General features: G+C 35.1%; 1 protein-coding gene across 5 annotated transcripts in view; it reads left to right on the top strand.

Annotated features, from left to right (window-relative positions):
- Positions 1-20169, top strand: part of ERCC6L2 (ERCC excision repair 6 like 2) — a 131360-nt gene that overhangs the window by 45670 nt on the left and 65521 nt on the right. For 4 of the 5 annotated variants that reach the window (XM_039245689.1, XM_039245687.1, XM_039245686.1 and 1 more), the window contains exons 4-9: positions 4187-4380; positions 8515-8676; positions 9092-9299; positions 12414-12554; positions 13584-13697; positions 14611-14730. In XM_039245689.1, the coding sequence (XP_039101620.1) occupies positions 4187-4380; positions 8515-8676; positions 9092-9299; positions 12414-12554; positions 13584-13697; positions 14611-14730 (939 nt within the window). The remainder of the gene's footprint in view (positions 1-4186; positions 4381-8514; positions 8677-9091; positions 9300-12413; positions 12555-13583; positions 13698-14610; positions 14731-20169) is intronic. The other variant, XM_039245688.1, reaches the window with a different exon arrangement.

The following is a 20169-nucleotide window of genomic DNA, read 5'->3' as shown; positions in this document are numbered from 1 at the left end:
ATATGCTGCTCCTTTGTGATTGAATATTAAGGTGTGTCATTTAAGGTGTGACATATATTTTATAAATTCCACTTAATTATTTTACTCTTCTTAATAATTGATATACTGTTCTTTTTATTGCTTTACATATATTTTTATGATAAACTCCACGTTCTTAATTATTTTACTGTTCTTAATAATTGATTTTACTCTTCATTTTATTGATTTACATATATTTTCTATGAATATTTATACTTGTCATTTCCATTTTCATACCTTATTTACTTGTCGTGCTTAATTGCAAGATTTGTTATTTATTGGTTTGGTGTCCATTAACTTAAGTGATATTGGTTTGTAATGTTATATTTTAAAAGAATGTCCAGTTTTGGTAAAATTCTTACACTGCTCTTTAGAAAAAAAAGATTGAGTGGCTTAGTCAGTTAAGCATCTGAATCTTGATTTTGGCTTAGGTCATGATCTTACAGTTCATGAGATTGAGCCCCACATCAGGCTCTGTGCTGACATTGTGGAGCCTGCTTGAGATTCTCTCTCTCTGCCCCTCCCCCATGTGCTCTCTCTCTCTCTCTCTCTCTCTAAAATAAATAAGCTTAAAAAAGATTTGGAGAGGCTCATGACTAGAATGGATTCTAAACTTAAATTCCCATATGTATTTAATATAGCCACATATATATTTTAATTTTTTAATGTTTATTTTTGAGATAGAGAGAGCATGAGAGGAATAGAGCAGAGAGAGAGAGAGAGATGGTAACACAGAATCTGAAACAGGCTCCAGGCTGCGACCTGTCAGCACAGAGCCCAACTCAAGGTTCTGACCAAGGACATCATGACCTGAGTAGAAGTTGGACTAAATCGACTGTGCCACCCAGGCATTCCACCACGTATATATATTTAATAAGCCACAGTATTCCAAAGGCAAAGTTATCAGTTACATATCATAGGGTTTAACTTAATTAGTTTTGGCATTTTTTTAATAAAAGTTTTTTAAAGTTTATTTATTTTGTGTGTGAGAGAGAGAGAATACACACACGAAGTGCGGCAGAGAGAAAGGGAGACAGAGAATCTGAAGCAGGCTCCACACTGTCAGCACAGAGCCTGACATGGGGCTCAAGCCCATGAACCATGAGATCATGACCTGAGTTGAAATCAGTAGTTGGATGTGTAACTGACTGAGCCACGAAGGCGCTCCAGGTTTGGCATTTTTTTCTTTCTGTCAGTCATTGTTTTCTAAATATACGTTGCTGTTTCTATTCTGTCACTGACATGCATTGTTGCATTTATTATTTCATTTGTCATTTGAACACCTTTGTTTTTTAAACACTATACAAAGTTCTGGAGTTACTATGGTAAATAAGAGAACTCTGTATCTCACAGTCATGGACTTTGCGAATTACAATACTAATATGTTGTATAATAGTGGCTAAGAGTTTTATTGTTAGACATAGGTTCAAATACTTATTTTACCACCTAATAGCAGTATGACCTTGGGCATGTTATTTAACATCTCTACACCTTAGTTTTCTCATCTCCTCTCATACTTTGTTAAGGAAATACTAAATATTTCTACTTTATAGCATTTCTGTGTAAAGTCCTTGTGTTAATATTTGTCAACTACTTTGCACAGTCCTTGGCATACAGCAAGTGCTCAAGAATGGCATGGTAATTGTTAATACTGTAACTCCGACCACAGAAATCATCACATATGAAAAACCTCTTTGGGTATTTTGTCACAGCCCACATCACATAATTTTTCTAAGGCCTTGCTGCATGATGATTCAAACTTTAAAAGTCTGTGTATCAATTACTGAACTAGATTTGTTGAAAGGGATAAAAGTAACTCAGTATTCTCTAGTTGAAGGATTAAATGTGGCCTCTGTCGATTTTAGTAATATTTAAGTGAGCAACTTTTAATTCTGTTTGTATTACATTTTAGATCTAGTTTTATAAAATTGTTTCTTAGCTTCTGAATAACAAATAGAGTTGTTTTATGTGCAGTGACTTAGCAACTGGACGCTGATTTCCACTTTATTGTTTTGACATCTTTTGCTTAGGTAAGGCTTACTAAATGAGATATTATTCATAGCATGGTAGTAAAGACTTTACATTCTTCTATCTCTGGACTTTGCAAATGGTGTAACTCAGTTCTCTGACCCCTCAGTACTAAAATGAGTTACCTATTTTATTTACTTTTGCAATTTCAAAGACCAATAATAAATGTCTTTATTTTAAAACTTTTTGAATCTTAAGGCTGATTCTAGGAATCTTTAGAGTCATTGGCAACTTTTGTGAATGATCTCTGAAGTGGAAAACTGCTCAAAGTGCTCAGATGGAGTTTGGACCCATCATTTTCATTTTGTAATAACAAAAATGGGGGGGGGGATGCCATGAGACTATACTTGGACTTAGTAGTTGGATCCCAAATTTTGTATTTGAAGGTAGAAGAAGAATAGAATTCATAAGATAAACTCCAAGCCAAAAGGCAAAAGTATTTGAGATGAATCAAGTATGACGAGAAAGTGTTTATGTGTGTTTGATGATGTGGTGGGAAAAGGAACTCTCACATTCAGTAGGTTAATCTTCTGTTCTTTTTTCTTCTTTCTCTTTCCAAAACACAGTCACAGCTTTGACTTCTTACACCTGACAAATGGCCTAGCTGAAATATTTCACAGAAGAGAGAGCAAGATTTAGACTAGTATTGTATTAGTTTATTTTTTGCCAAACTGAAATTTTTCAGTATATTTAATTAGCTGATCTTTATCAAGTAGGACAAATATAAAGCTTTAGTAAAGAAACTTGTAACACTATTAAATATAATAGCTTAGAAATAGTGATAATAGTGAGAAATAAAAACATTAAAAAAATTTAAATGGGTGATGACAGCAGAATTTGGGGTTAGTACAGGGAAGGTCAGTGGAACCCCAAAATATTCACATGAAAACTAAACAGAGATACACTGTTAATCTTCAAAAGGACTGCTTTGGTTGGAGGGTTAGGACATAAGTCTCATTTATATGGAGAACTGGAGGAGATTAAGTAAAAATAGTAAGTATTGATAACTCCTAGGGCTCATTACAATAAAGACAGTAAAGTAATGGGGAATAGCTATAGAGAGTTGTGTGGTAAGGAAGAGGATTTGGGGTATTGTTTTGTTTTTTAACTTTGAGAAAAATTAGAACCTATTTGCTTGTGGATGAATGTGATACATTAAAAAGGGCAAGTTAGTCACATAGGGGAGTTAGAGGCAATTTCTCCAGCATTGATTTTAGGTTGGCAAGAAATGATGGCAGCCACTTTGTAAGTGTAGGGTTTATTTTCAGATAAGAACATGGACAGTTCATCCATGGTAATGTGAGGGAGGGAAGAATACATGAAAATAACTACAGGTAGATTATTGACCTAATGATAGAAAGGTAGAGGTTTTATTCTCATTACTTCAATTTTCCAGTGAATTTTCCAGGTCTTCAACTGACAGTATCTGAAAGAGGGAGAGAGGAAATGAACTAGGGAAATGCAAAGGAAAGAGAGATTCAGAAAACCACATATTTCCAGAAAAAAAAAACTTGTCCTGTTTCATATATTTATATTACCCCCTTGGCTCTTGAAGTTATGATTTGGGTCCTGATTATACTCTTTTCTCTGTTTTGAAAAATTGCTTCTCTCTTAGCTCTCAGTTCCTTTTTTTTTTTTTTTTTTTTGTGGGGGTGGGAATAAAAAACAGCCCTTCCTTTGGACAGAGTTAGATATGTGTTTTATCCTAATAAAAGATAAGTAAATGACAAAATATTTATGACAATCTTCTATATCCAGATATATCCAATCACTTAAGTTGTGTTTATTCTTATTAACTACAGTGCCAGAAACTAATGAATAGGACTATTGATATTCTAGATTTCATTTCATTTTATTTTATTTTATTTTTTTTTAAATTTTTTTTTAATGTTTTTATTTATTTCTAGGAGAGAGAGAGAGAGACAGCATGAGCAGGGGAGGGTCAGAGAGAGAGGGAGTCACAGACTGAAACAGGCTCCAGGCTCTGAGCTGGCAGTCAGCACAGAGCCTGACGTGGGGCCCGAACCGACGAACCGCGAGATCATGACCTAAGCGAAAGTCGGACGCTTAACCGACTAAGCCACCCAGGCGCCCCTTTATTTTTTAAAAGTATATCATATTTTTTTCCTTCTTCCTTTAGATGTTCTTAATAGTTGCTCCTCTTTCTGTACTCTACAACTGGAGAGATGAATTGGACACCTGGGGATATTTCAGAGTTACTGTTTTACATGGTAACAAAAAAGACAATGAACTGATTCGTGTAAAGCAGAAGAAATGTGAAATTGCTCTAACAACTTATGAAACACTGCGTTTATGTCTGGATGAACTTAACAGGTAATGGGTATAATGGGAATGATTACATTAATATTCTGTTTACATCCCTTTATATTGTGATTTTCAAAAAAACTATTCCTTAGCATAATTTAATTTTATTTAAGAATTATTGAAATAGTTTATAATAACTTTTTTCTAAGAAGGAAACACCTGCTTCAGACTTTATACAGTACATTGTATTTCCTTTATTCCCTTTCCAAATAATGCCTGTTAAAGAAGGGTAACACTGTCCTAAATCTCATGTACAACCTTTTATGCATATGGCACGTCTAGACTAAGATAGTGATTTTCATGAATGAGTTTAATTAGGGGAGTCTGTTGTGAATGTAGATTGGCAAAGAATACATATACAAATTGAGAATCAGTATTTTAGGACTACAAGTACCCAAAAGAAATGAACTAATTTATGCCTACCTGCATCTTAAGATTTTAATGAGGCATCTAGAGGCGTAATTATAAAGTCATGTGAGTGTTATGATATGTAACAAAGGATTCAGTGGGAGCACATAAGGACCCTAACTTTGGTGCAGAGTTGTCAGGGAGCTTCCCAGTGAAGATGACCTATGAACTGAGTAAGAATTGAATGATGAGGGGTGCCTAGGTGGCTCAGTCAGTTAAATGTGTGACTCTTGATTTTGGCTCAGGTCATCATCTCACAGTTTGTGAGTTTGAGGCCCCATGTTGGGCTCCACACTGACAATGGAGAACCTGCTTAGGACTGTCTCTTTCTCTGCCTCTCTACCCCACCTCTGTTCAAGCATGTTCTCTCTCTTTCAAAATACATAAATAAACTTTAAAAAAAAAAAGAATTGAAGGATGAGTAAGAGTTGAAGAATAGGGGAGTAATACAGGAAGAGGGAACAAGCAGCATTTGCAGAGGCCTTCAAACAACAAAGATCATATTACTTTTTAATAAATGAAAGCAGTTCTGATGCTTTCTGTATCTCATGGCTGCAGCATACGTGTAAGAGGGAAGTGGCTGGGAGACAACAGTGTTAAGCATGGAACATCATAAAGGATATTGAAGTTGTCTGGAGGGCTAAGGATCTTTATTCTTTTTTTTATTAAAAAAATTTTTTTAAATGTTTTTATTTATTTTTGAGAGAGTGAGTGGGGGAGAGGCAGAGAGAAAGGGAGATAAAGAATCTGAAACAGGTTCCAGGCTCTCAGCTGTCAGCACAGAGCCTGAAACGGGAGGCTTGAACTTCTAAGCTGTGAGATCATGACCTGAGCTGAAGTTGGACGCTGAGCTGACTGAGCCACCCAGGTACCCCTATTCTTTTTTTTTCTTTTTTTTGGAGAGAGAGAGAGTGAGTGGGAGAAGGGCAGAGAAAGAGAGAGGGAGAGAGAGAATCCCAAGCAGGTTCCATGCTGCCAGTGCACAGCCCCATGCTGAGCTTGAACCCATGAATTGTGAGATCATGACCTGAGCCAAATTCAGGAGTCAGACTCTTAACTGACTGAGCCACCCAGGCACCCCTAGGGGTCTTTATTCTTAGAGCAATAGAGTGCCCTTGAAATGTTTTCAGTGGATTACTAATATGATAAAAATTTGCATTTTATTTTATTTTTTAAGGTTTATTTTTTTATTTTTTGAGTTTATTTATATATCCTGAGAGAGAAAGAGAGAGAGAGACACATAGTGTGAGTGGGGGAGGGGCAGAGGGAGAAGATCGAGAATCCCAAGCAGGCTCTGCACTGTCCTCACAGAGCCCCATATGGGGCTTGATCTCCTGAAACTATGAGATCATGACCCAAGCCAAAACCAAGAGTCAGATGTTTAACCAACTGAGCTGCTCAGGTGCCCCTTATTTATCTATTTTTAAAAAGAGAGGGGCGCCTGGGTGGCTTAGTTGGTTAAGCGTCTGACTTTCGCTTAGGTCATGATCTCGCGGTTCGTGGGTTCGAGCACCGCGTTGAGCTCTGTGCTGACTGCTGGCTCAGAGCCAGGAGCCTGTTTCAGTCTGTGACTCCCTCTCTCTCTGACCCTCCCCTGCTCACGCTGTCTCTCTCTCTCTCCTAGAAATAAATAAAACATTTAAAAAAAAAGAGAGAGAATTTGCTCAGTTCCATGAACCATGAGATCATCCTGAGCCGAAACCAAGACACACCTGACTGAGCCACCCAGGCGCCCCCAGATTTGCATTTAATAAGTAACCTAGTTGTTGTGCATATACACCAAGGAGAGCCAACTAAACGGAGAAAGACCAATTAGGAGGCTTATTTTGAGCTAAATTATGTCCCCTCCAAATTTGTAGGTTCAATTCCCAACCCCAAGGATTCCAAAATGTAACTATATTTGGAGAAAATATTCTTAAAGAAGCAATTAAGTTAAAGTGAGGCCATTAAGGTGGGGCCCTAGTCCAATCTGTCTTATGTCCTTAGAAAAGAAAGATGACAGGAACTTGACTGCACAGAAGAAAGAATACATGGGAACACAGCAAGAAGGCAGACATCTTTAACCCAAGGAGACAGGCCTCAGAGGAAACCAAGCCTGCCAGCTCTTGATCTTGGATTTCTAGACCTTAGAACTGTTGTGTCTGGCATCTTTTGCTCACCATAATATTTTTTGAGGTTCATCCATGTTATTGAATGTATCTGTAATTGTTCTTTTTAAATGTTGAGTTGTATTGCAGTTCATGAGCGTACCACACTTTGTTACCCATTTATTTGAGGGCGGGTGTTTATATTTGGGTTTTCATTTTAAGTAAAACTATAAGGAATAGTTAGTTATATATAAGTCTTTTTTTAAACATACATCTTCATTTATCCTGGGTAGACATATTTTCATTTCCTAGGAGTAGAATTTTGGGGTTTTATGGTTGAGCTTATAGGTTTAACTTTAGAAGGAAACCCCAAACCATTTTTCTGAGTGGTTGTACCATTCTATTCCAACTGCAATCTGTGACTTTAGTTGCTTCACATATTCACTAACATTTAGCATTGTCAGTCTTTTTGTTTTTAGATATTTTAGTGTGTCTGTGGTGGTATTCTGTTGTATAATTTTCATTTTTCTGACCTATGTATTCATGAAAAAATGTTTATTCTACAGTTATTAGGTGTAGCATTCTATAAGTATCAATAAAGTCATGTTATTTTTTTAAATTTTTTAAAATTTTATTATTGAGACAGAGAGAAACAGAGCATGAATAGGGGAGGGACAGAGAGAGAGGGAGACACAGAATCTGAAGCAGGCTTCAGGCTCCGAGCTGTCAGCACAGAGCCCGATGCGGGGCTTGAACCCACAAACCGTGAGATCATAACCTAAGCTGAAGTCGGATGCTTAAACTGACTGAGCCACCCAGGCGCCCCAATAAAGTCATGTTAGCTAGGAGCTGTTCTTAAGTGTTCTCTGCCTTTACTACTGATTTTCTAGTTGTTTTACAATTTCTGAGAGAGAAATGTTGGCATCTTCAATTATGCTTGTGTATTGTTAAATTTTTCCTTTCAGTTCTGTCAGCTTCCAATTTATATACAGTACTTTGAAGCTCTCTTATTAGGTACACATACATTAAGGTTAGTATTTTTTCTTATAAATTAATCCTTTTATCTTTAAAAAATATGCTCCATTTTATAGCTAGTATTCTGAAGTTTTATCTGATATCTATATAGACAATATAGTCTTCTTGTACTTACTGAATATTTATCATTTTCTATCTTTTAATTTGAATATATTGGCTCTTTATATTTAAAGTGAGCCTTTCGTGGTTAATACGTAGTTTGATGTTGCTTTTTTATCCATTCTGATGACCTGCCTTTTATTTGAAGTGTTTAATCCATTTACATTTAATATATTTATTAAAGTTGCTTCAGATTTACCATTTTTGTCAGCTCTAGGATTTGACTTTACTTCACTTAGAGCTAATAATAGTATGCTCTTGTTTCAAGGAAGTTGTCAGAAAGACAGGAGTAATCTAAGACATAGAGAAGAAATTCACCTAAGCCTATGACAGCTAAGTCAGTGGTAGACATGAAATTTAAACTCTGAACATCTAACTCCAGAACTTGAGCTTTTATTTAATGTATTATATGACCCCAAAAGATGTTTTGTACTTTGATAAATATAAAAAGATATTCATTCATCATGTAGGATAAGTTTTCTCAGCCTTTCCCCCCTTTTATCTCACTTTGTAGTTTGGAATGGTCAGCTGTCATTGTGGATGAAGCTCATAGAATTAAGAATCCAAAGGCTAGAGTAACAGAAGTTATGAAAGCTTTAAAATGTAATGTCCGCATTGGCCTCACTGGAACCATTCTTCAGAACAACATGAAAGAACTATGGTGTGTTATGGACTGGTGAGTAAAAGCCCTTTTTATGTTTTAGAAAATGTTTAATATTTCTTTAACTTAGTGTTACCTTGTTGGCTAATTAATAGTTTTTTGGGGAGGGACCCCAAAACAACTATGTCTGTTTACAGACGAATTTGTCCCAAACATGATATACAGAGTTGAGAGTCCCATGAAAACCTTTCTTTATATGTCACTCTTGATCCTTGAAGTAAATATCTGAACATATTTACCAATTCTGTCATCTTACAGTTATTTACTGAAACTGTCATAAAGAAAGAACATTCTGTTTTCTTATATTTTGTTATTGTTATCATTCATGAACAAGGGACTTAGTATATTTCTTAGACTCAAAAAGAAGTCAGTGTGTTTCTTTTTAGATAATTTACCAAAGCCCTAATATTTTTTTATTGCCTTTACACAGGGCTGTGCCAGGACTTTTAGGTAGTAGGATCTACTTCAAGAAGCAGTTTTCTGACCCAGTAGAACATGGCCAGAGACACACAGCAACAAAAAGAGAACTAGCTACCGGCCGAAAGGCCATGCAAAGGCTTGCAAAAAAGATGTCTGGGTGGTTTCTCCGGCGTACCAAGACTTTAATCAGAGTTCAGTTACCTAAGAAGGAAGACCGGGTGAGAACTGCATTTGTTTAAATTGTTAATTTCTAATCATATTTGATTTTTTTTCTGAAAAAAATCTTTTTAAAAGGAAATCTGTTTCCTGTGGTATTTTATGAATATAGGGTGGGTTTTGTTTGTTTGTTTGTTTGCCTGAGTAGTATGGAAAAAAATGTTATGTGCAAAATTTCAGAAAATGTTAATTGAACCCAATCTAACAGGTTAGCTAGCAGGTTTATTGTCAGTATGCATTAAATTCGTTTCTCTTAATTTTATAATAAGGCTTTTGTTGCAGTTCTTCCTCAGGGAAGAAAGAAGAGCTCGCTCTCTCTAATTTGTTATCCATTCAGATCTTATCCTTCACATATTGTCTACTATCCACAGCCCAGTATATTCCTTGAGACCTTAATTACAGCTATAGGACCACAGTGATTAAAAGCTTTGTTTTAGGGGCGCCTGGGTGGCTTAGTCGGTTAAGCGTCCAACTTTCGCTTAGGTCATGATCTCGCGGTTCGTGGGTTCGAGCCCCGCGTCGGGCTCTGTGCTGACTGCCAGCTCAAAGCCTGGAGCCAGTTTCAGAGTCTGTATCTCCCTCTCTCTCTGACCCTTCCCTGCTCACGCTGTCTCTCTCTCTCTCTCCTAGAAATAAATAAAAAATATTTAAAAAAAATAAAAAATAAAAGCTTTGTTTTATAGATTTGTTTCTTTTAGAATGCTATTTGCAGTTATATAGTTAACTTAGTTTGAAGAATTTTAGGAAAGTTATAATTAAATTCTGTTAATTATTTAAGAAAATTTGAAGAATAAACCTTAAGAGATTTTTTTTAATATTGTGGTCCTCTTTTATAGTTTTTAATCTGGTGGTTTTCTTGCTCAGGTAATGGAAAAAAGGTTCTATAAATTACTGTGAACTAAGTTTAATTAATGTTGTCCCAAATAAGGACAATGCTATCAAATACTCTGTAGTCTTAGGATGTACTGTTGATTGTTACTTTAAAAGATAGACTTGAAAGGAAAATATGTTACTGATATGCAAGTTGGGGAAAATGATAAAACATTTGATTTTTTTTAAAGTTTATTTCTTTATTTTTGAGAGAGAATGCGAGCAAGAGAGGGGCAGAGAGAGAGTCCCAAGCATGCTCAACACATTGTAGAGCCTGAGTCAGGACTCAGTGCTAAAATCAAGAGTTGGATGTTTAACCAACTGAGCCACCCAGGTGCCCCAACATTTGACTTTTTGATCTAAAGCAGATACTATCATTTAATTGGAATACTTAATGAACCCCCACTTTAAAAAATATTTTGTGCAATTTTATGTATATTATTTAGCTGTCTAGCCAGTAGGAACAGTAACTAAAATATGAAGAAAGAGTTGTACACAGAGTGTCTAGAGCTTGGGCTCTGAAGTCAAATATTATAGGCTTGAATCCTGGCTCCCTACTTAGGAGTTTTGTGACCTTGAGCAATTTGCTAAGTCTCTCAAACCTTGGCTTCTTTATGTGTTAAATGGGAATGGTGATAGCAATTTTTGCCTCATGTGGCTGCTCTGAAGTGTGTGGCATGTAAGAAATGTTTAGTAATGTTACTACCTGTTTTAAAATACTTGGGAATAAATTTAACTAAGGAGGTGAAAGACCTATACACTGAAAACTGTAAGAAACTTATGAAAGAGTTTGAAGAAGACACACATGAATGGAAGTATACTCATGTTCATGGATTGGAAGAATTAGTATTGTTAACATGTCCATGCAATCCCTATCAAAATTCCTATGGCATTTTTTTCCAGGAATAGAACAAACAATCCTAAAATTCATATGGAACCGCCATAGACTCCAGAATAGCCAAAGCAGTCTTGAGCAAGAACAGCAATATTGTCAGGCATCACATTTCCCAATTTCAAACTATATTATGAGGCTATAGTAATCAAAATAGTATGGAACTGGCATAACAATAGACACTTAGACCAGCAGAGTGGAATAGAGAGCCCAGAAATAAACCATGTCTGTACAGTCAACTAATATTTGACACGGGAGCCAAGAATACTCAGTAAGATGCTCTTTTCAATAAGTGGTAGTGGGAAAGTTATATATATTTTGTACTACTCACAAAAAGTAACTGGGAACGGGTTAAAAATGAAAAAGAAGATGTGATCTTGTAAAGCTCCTCGAAAATAAACAGGGAAAAATCTCTTTGATGTTGATCCTGGTGATGATTGTTGATGATTTTTTGAATATGGCATCAAAAGCATAAGCAACAAAAGCAAAAATTTTAAAAAGTAAGGTTACATCAGACTTAAAAGCTTCTTTACAGCAAATGAAACAACAGAATTTGTCATTTTTTTGCAATACTGTTCTGTTGTAGTGATATAAACACATAAATATTTATAGATGGATGGCTTTTCCTTTTCATTCACATTTTTCAAAATCTTATTATGAGTTTTATGACCCTGATTACATACAGCTACATCTAGAAGACATTTACCAATTTCCAGTGCTACGAGTAATCTAAGGTAAATTACATTCCGCATAACTCAGTGGCATTATTTTATCATATTTTCTTCTTTTCTTGAAATTGGGCACAAAATAGAAACTTATAGTTGGTTTTATGTGTATTTTCTAATTCTTACCTTTACTAATCTTAGAAATTAATAAGCAGGATGTCAAATACTTTATGCAGTTTGTAGTATAAATTTTCATGTAATTTATCAAATACTATTCCTACCATTGTTCTAAAATTTTTCCCTTTTCTCATCTACTTTTTTATTTCACCTAAACTGTAGTCATATATTTGCATGATTGGCTACTAGTACAAAACTCCGAAATATAGAGTATATTCTATTTAGAAATACAGAAGGAAAACACTTATTTTTTCATATTTTGATTCCTTTCAATTGGAAAAAAAAAGTTCTATGAGGTTTATTTGAAAATAAAATTATATTTATATAGTTTAGGGTAAGATGGTAGCAAAGAGTATAGGAAAATTAGGAGAATTTGTCATAATAATGTATCGAAAAGAAATATAGTTTGTAAACAGTTTTCACTCTTACAGTCTATAAAATTTGATGTGCATTGTGATTATTACTACTGTAAAAAAAAGTACCAATAATCACCTTTTGTTTTATCTTGGCAGATGGTGTATTGTTCTCTGACAGATTTTCAGAAAGCTGTCTATCAAACAGTATTAGAAACAAAAGATGTGACTTTGATACTTCAGTCTTCTGAGCCTTGTAGCTGTAACAGTGGCCGGAAAAAGAGAAATTGTTGTTTTAAGGCAAGAATTTCTGTGTGGTATCTTCATGATCTTGTTTTTGATTACACAGTTCTCTATTCTACTGTCAGAGTAAGGAGCAGATCAAATAACTTTTCCTCAGGTCCTAAACTTTAGAAACCTAAGTTAATAAAAAGGAATAGTTTTCAAAAATATTTTACAATATCAAATAGTAATCATAGCAAAATATAATATTCAAATATCTTTTCAATAAACCAGTTTTTCAGTAGCTCTCAGAAACTAGTAGCTTCAATTTGATATCCTCCCTTTCAACTTTTATTAGAAAGTAGCCTACTTTCATCTTGAAATTTCATCTAATTTTTAGAAGTTTCTCATTATCCCTTAATAGTAAACTTATTCTTTGATAACAGTCTTAAAATATTATGATAGAATATTAATTAATAGGAATTGTGTTTTGGTACAATATTTTATTTTTATTTAGAAATAAATACTACTTTGTATTTTCTTAACCTATCTGTATTTCTTGCCCTTCTCTATCTTATTATTACCTCTCTATCTTATTATCAAGTTATCTATCAAATATCCATGTACATAGAGGGACCCTAAATAAATATTTATCTAGATTGATATTTATTCCACCTCTCATTTATTTCGCTGTTTTTAGCCACCTCACTCTTTTGTAAAAGCACAGCTTCCTAGGAAGCCTTGGAATATAAATGAGAACAGTGAAGGGCTTTGTACAACCCTGTCCCCATGCCATAGCTTTATTACCAGGGACTTCTTCCCACAGCATTTCTATCACTGTGTTTCATGAGGATAAATAATTTCTGAAATGAGGACTTTCTCCCCTCTTTTTTTTTAAAAAACATCACTGTATTACGGTTCACCAAAAGTATGATTCCACATTAGTGATTCATGGATATTTTGTTTAACAGTTGATCATTATTTCTCACAGTGTATTGAGCTAGTAATAACCAGATGATCAATATTAGTGTGACAGATTACATGAAGTAGTTACATAGACATGTTAGTTCCTTGCTGTTTTTATTTTCTCTCTTTTTCTGGTTGCAGACCAATTCACATGGTGAAACAGTAAAAACCTTGTATTTCAGTTACCTTGCAGTCCTTCAAAAGGTAGCTAACCATGTCGCACTACTGCAGACTGCTAGCACCTCCAAACAACAGGTTTGAGTTGGCCTTTTGTATTTCTTCATGATGCTCCTGGTGTAAATAAAGACTTTATATTTGGTATAAAATGTCTTAGCCAAATATCTTTTAAGTTATTTTTGTATGCAATTAAAGAGGAAACTGAAGTTGCTCGTTTTTAAATTTAGGTGTCAAAAAAGTATATGCTCTCAAGTTTTTTAATCAAAGTGAGAAGATTAAAGCCTAAGTTAAAATAATAACACTTTTTTTTATACCTGTGATAATGTTCATATATTTGTTTTTCTAACATCTTTTGATGTAATTACTAAGGAAGATATTTGATGAGTCAGTCCTATTCCACTAATCATGTACTAATACCATTTGTCCAATCTACTGGATTAAAATGTATTTATAATAATCTGTATGTTAAATATTAGGAGTATTTCCCAAACTGGCAAAAATGAGTGATTTCAAAGTTTGGACACAACTGCAATCATTTGCTTTGGTCATTTCAATTGTATCTTATTTTAGAGCAAAACATCAATTTAAAAAACTTCCTTAAGGGTTTTTTACATAATGATTTTATATTTTCTTTTTGTGTTATAATCTTATTGCTGTTTAAATGTAATTTTAAAATCTAATAAGAACTTAATATTGTTCTTTGATAGTACTGTTTGCTCTTTTGGAAGTATTTGATTCCTTGTTTTGGAAATCATAAAAGAATGATGATAACGTTATTGGTCCTATCATTATCTCAGAACTCATCAAAACCATATATAATTAACACTATCGCTTTAAGGTTTTCTGAATTATTCGTCTGACTTAGGGAAGATAATATCTTCAAAGTAATATGTTCCTTCTAAATAGAATTTTTTTCATAAATAATCTCAATTTATATAGGTATACATGTGTTAAGTTGAAATTTCTTTTCTTCTACCTTTTTCCCCTTAAGGAAACACTTATCAAAAGGATATGTGATCAGGTATTTTCCAAATTCCCAGATTTTGTGCAGAAAAGCAAAGATTCAGCCTTTGAAACACTCTCTGACCCAAAATACAGTGGGAAAATGAAGGTAAGTGCTCTTCTTTCAGGCTGCATACACGCAAGGATGATATTCAAAATATTTATCAGTAGTATGACAGGGACACCTATTAATCAGAACACATACCCAAGCATTCACAAGAGACCGGCTGGAGACAACTGGTGTAGCTGTGTCAGCTTTTACTTTACATGCAGTAGGTTCTCACTTAGTGGTTACATCAAATATACTTCAGATTTTCCTTAGTGATGTATTAGATGTATGCCCAATTAAAAATGTGTGCTGTTGTCACATATGTAATAGCTTATCTTCAAACGGTTAAGGAGATAATCTACCGGAAATATAAATATTAATGCCAAATACAAGGAAGAGGCTAGACAATAGCTTGGACTTAGAGAAAGGAACTTCTTTTTTTTTTTTGGATTTTTATTTTTTAATTTTTTTTTTTTTTTTTTACAAATAGTTTATTGTCAAATTCGTTTCCACATAACACTCAGTGCTCATCCCCACAAGTGCCCTCCTCCATGCCCATCCCCCCGTCCCCCCCACATCCATCAGTCCTCGGTTTTTGTCAGCATTCAAGAGTCTCTCATGGTTTGCCTCTCTCCCTTTCCCCCACCATTTCCGCCCTTCTTCTCCCCCTTGTTCCTCCGTCAAGTTCCTCCTAATCCTCCTATACGTGCAAACATACGATATTTGTCCTCTGCCTGACTTATTTCGCTCAGCATAACACCCTCAAGGTCCATCCATGTTGCTACACATGGCCAGCTTTCATTGTTTCTCATTGCCATGTAGTATTCCATGGTATAGATAAACCACATCTTCTTGATCCATTCATCTGTTGATGGACACTTAGGCTCTTTCCATGTTTTAGCTATTGTGGAGAGTGCTGCTATGAACATTGGGGTACATGTGCTCCTATGCCTCAGCATTTCTGTATCCCTTGGGTAAATTCCTAGCAGTGCTATTGCTGGGTCATAGGGGAGTTCTATTGTTAGTTTCCTGAGGAACCTCCACACTGTTTTCCAGAGGGGCTGTACCAGTTTACATTCCCACCAACAGTGTAGGAGGGTGCCCGTTTCTCCACATCCTCGCCAGCATCTAGAGTTCTCTGATTTGCTCATTTTAGCCACTCTGACTGGCGTGAGGTGGTATCTCAGTGTGGTTTTGATTTGTATTTCCCTGATGAGGAGGGATGCTGAGCATCGTTTCATGTGTCTGTTGGCCATCTGGATGTCCTCTTTGGAGAAGTGTCTGTTCATGTCTTCTGCCCATTTCTTCACTGGGTTGTTTGTTTTTCGGGCGTGTAGTTTGGTGAGTTCCTTATAGATTCTGGATATTAACCCTTTATCTGATATGTCATTTGCAACTATCTTTTCCCATTCCGTTGGTTGCCTATTAGTTTTCTGGGTTGTTTCCTTGGCTGTGCAGAAGCTTTTAATCTTGATGAGGTCCCAACAGTTTATTTTTGCTCTTGATTCCCTTGCTTTTGGGGATGTGTCAAGTAAGAAGTTGCTGCAGTGGAGGTCAAGGGGGTTGTTTCCTGCTTTCTCCTCTAGGGTGTTGATAGTTTCCTGTCTCACGTTCAGGTCGAGAAAGGAACTTCTTAAAGAGTTCAAGGTGGGCAAGACCTTTCTGTCTAGACTGAATTTTCTGCCTCTTGTTTTTATCTGCCAATCTGTATTGGAAGGTTGCTAATCTATTTGTGGCAAGGGAGCATTTGTTGTACACTAGGAAACTGACGTGTAGATGCGACTCTTGGTGATATATTACTAAGGGAGGGTGTGAAAACTATGGCTTTCTCCAGCCATGACGTAGGTGACGTAGGTCTGTGACAACTGCACAATTGCTGACAGCTTCCGACCTTTTTGCAGCTGACTTTAACTCTTTAATAACTGTCAAGAATCTTTATGTATGGATTCAGAGATTATTAGAGAACAATTTTCAACTTTATGGTTTAATTTTTTTTAAAGTACGTTATTTCTTTTGTCTAAATAAATACGTAATTCGAAGTAGTCAGGTTGTTATTATTTTCTAAAACCCTGGAAATATTTTTAGCAGTTATTATACATAAATTCATCATAGTCAAGTTTGCTTGGACCTCTGAATTCAATGAAATAAAATAATAGCCAAGAAGATTACCTTAAATACTTGAGTATGTGTTTTTTAATTGAGATATAATTGACATACAACGTTGTTTTAATTTTAGGGGTACAACATAGTGATTTGTTATATATGTATGTAGCTAAATGATTATCATAAATTTATTTAATATCCTCACCACACAGCTGTTTTCTTATGATGAGACCTATTAAGATCTACTCTCTTAGCAACATTCAAATATATAATACAGTATTGTTAACTATAGTCACCATGCTGTACATTAAATCTTTAGGACTTGTTTATCTTACAATTGAAAGTTTGTACCTTTTGACCACCTTCACCCATTTTGCCTGCCTCCAGCCCTAGCTTCTTGTAACCACCAATCTGTCTGCTACACCTATAAATTCAAACTTTGTTTTTTAGATTCCACATATAAGTGATATCATACAGTATCTATTTTTCTTGGTCTTTCTTATTTCATGAAGCATAATGCCATTCAGGTTGTTGCAATGCCAGGGTTTCTTTCTTTTTTTTGATTGAATATTCATTGTACATGTGTATATCACGTTTTCTTTATCCATTTATCTGTCCGTGGACACTTAACATTTTTTCCATGTCTTGGCTATAATAAACAATGCTGAAGTAAACGTGGGGTGCAGGGGCACCCGGGTGGCTCAGTTGGTTAAGCATCCAACTCTGGCTCAGGTCATGATTTCGTGGTTCATGTGTTCAAGCCCCACATCAGCCTCTGTGCTGACAGCTCAGAACCTGGAGCCTGCTTCATGAATTCTGTCTCCCTCTCTCTGCTCCTACCCCACTCATTCTCTCTCTCTCTCAAAGTTAAATTAAAAAATAAATAAATAAACCATGGGGGTGCAGATGTCTTATAAAAATCAATTTCACTCTTTTGCATGTGGCCGTCCAGTTTTCCCAGCACCATTTATTAAAGAGATATCCTTTCCCCTTTGTATATTGTTGGTTCCTTTGTCATAAATTAATTGACCATATATGTTTGGGTTTATTCCTGGACTCTCTGTTTTTTTCCATTGACCTATTTTTATGTCAATACCCTGCTGTACCGATTACTATAACTTTATAGTACAGTTTGAAATCAGGAGATATGGTGCTTCCAGTTTTATTGCTCTTTCTCAAGATTGCTTTGACTATTTGGGTGTTTGTGGGTTTGTTTGTTTGTTTTTGGTGGTTCCATGAAAATTTTAGTATTGTTTGTTCTTATTTCTGTGGAAAATGCCATTGGAATTTTGATGGAGATTGCATTGAATCTATAGATTGCTTTGATGAGTATGGATGTTTTACAACATTACCAACCTGTAACACTGAATACCTTTCTATTTATTTGTGTCTTCTTCAATGTCTTATCATTCCCAATGTATAGGTCTTTCACCTCCTTGGTTAAATTTATTTTAATTGGTTCTTTTTGATGCAGTTGTGAATGGGATTGTTTTCCTAATTTCTTCTTCTGACAGTTCCTTATTAGTGTACAGAAATGGAATGAATTTTTATAGATTGATTTTGTATCCTGCAACTTTGCTAAATTTGTTAGTTCTAACAGTTTTTGGTGGAATCTAGGGTTTTTGATATGTAACATCATGCCATATGTAAATAGAGACAGTTTTACTTTTTCCTCTCCATTTGGATGCCTTTTATTTCCTTATTGCTCTACCTAGCACTTCCAGTACAATGTTGAATAACAGTGGCAAGAATAGACATCCTTGTCTTGTTCCTGATCTTGGAGGAAAAGCTTTCAGTTTTTACCAGTGGGTATTCCATTAGCTGTAGGCTTGTCACATATGGCCTTTATTATGTTGAGGTATGTTCTCTCTATACCTACTTTGTTGAGAGTTGTGTATTTTTAAAATAAATAAGTTTGTATTAGTGAGAATATTCTGTTTTATTATCACAATAAATAATTCAAACCTAACAGTAAATTTCCTAACAATAGTAAATCTATTTTTGTCATCCATTTTATTGACTTTCATCTGTTTACTTATTTACTTATTTAATGTATACTTATTTGGGGGGAGAGAGAGAATGAGAGAATGAGAAAGAGAGAGAGAGAGAAAGAGAGAGAGAGAGAATTCCAAGCAGGCTCCATGCTGTCAGCACAGAGCCTGACAGCTTGATCTCACAAACTGTGAGATCATGATCTGAACTGAAATCAAGAGTGTGAAGCTCAACTGACTAAACCACCCAAGTGCCCTGACTTTATTTTTAAATTAAACCATACTAAAAAGTCCAATTAATTTGGAACTGAGCCCTTATCCCATAATTTAGCCAATAAAATATTTTCAGAAATCATGACCTCCTTATGAATACTGTATTATCTATTGTTATATATTTAAATTTCATTCATTGTGACTCTTCACTAAAAAGTTACTCTTGATATTAAATGGAATTTTATAACTACTCATTAATGTATACTTAGGAATAATAATGTCTGATTAAAGTAATTATTACTTTTTTCGGTTATGATTTTTAGAAGGGAAAAAGCAAGCATGAATTGTTGCTGGAGCCTGGGCTGATGCCTTTATATGTGAAAGAAGCCTGTAATTTACTTGCTTTGTGAGAGAATACCAATAAGAAAGAGACTAATAATAATGACCTAGGGTTATATTTTTAAGATTATGTTTCATCATTTGATTATCAACATCATCTGGTGGGTTAGTGATACAAAATGTATAGGCTCATAATCTAACTGTTGCTTCTGGGGTTAAGAAATCCAGTTGCATGTACGCCTTGAATTCAGGTGATAAAAGATACTAGATCTGCTTCTCTCATTATAGGTCAGCCTACAGCTGCAATTTATTTGTTGATATAATGTTCACTGTGCCCTTCATACCCTCAAAACTATACTCATGAACTCCAGCTCTTTCTCTTGTATGTGAAGGTTGTTTTGTTTTGTTTTGTTTTGTTTTGTTTTGTTTTGTTTTGTTTTACCTCAACTACTATTCAAGTGGATGGTCACAAATTGCATTTATTCCCCTGATAAGAATCCCCACTTTCCCTTCCCTTGGAAAATACGACAGAGCCACTTAACTGCAGGAGGTGGGGGAAAAGGCTTAGGAAACCCAGTTTTGTGCTGTTGGGATCATATAGGGGTCATGTTCTTCTCTAGATTTGACTAATTTGAGAAAAGTTAGGTTCAGAATTTCTTAGCTGTGAACATTGTTATTTACAGCACTCCTTGATATTTACCCAAGTGAATTAAAAACTTATGTTCACACAAGAACCTGTACACAGATACTTTCAGCAATTTTATTTATAACTGCCAAAACTTGGAAGCAACCACAATGTCCTTCACTAGATGAATAGATAAGTTGTGGTACATTCAGACAATAGACTACTATT

This window comes from Hyaena hyaena, unplaced genomic scaffold, assembly GCF_003009895.1.
Source record: "Hyaena hyaena isolate Hyena2069 unplaced genomic scaffold, ASM300989v1 scaffold_269, whole genome shotgun sequence".
NCBI classification, from domain to species: domain Eukaryota; kingdom Metazoa; phylum Chordata; class Mammalia; order Carnivora; family Hyaenidae; genus Hyaena; species Hyaena hyaena.
Note: the sequence above shows the minus strand (reverse complement) of the source record. Positions and strands in the feature narration are given on the sequence as shown.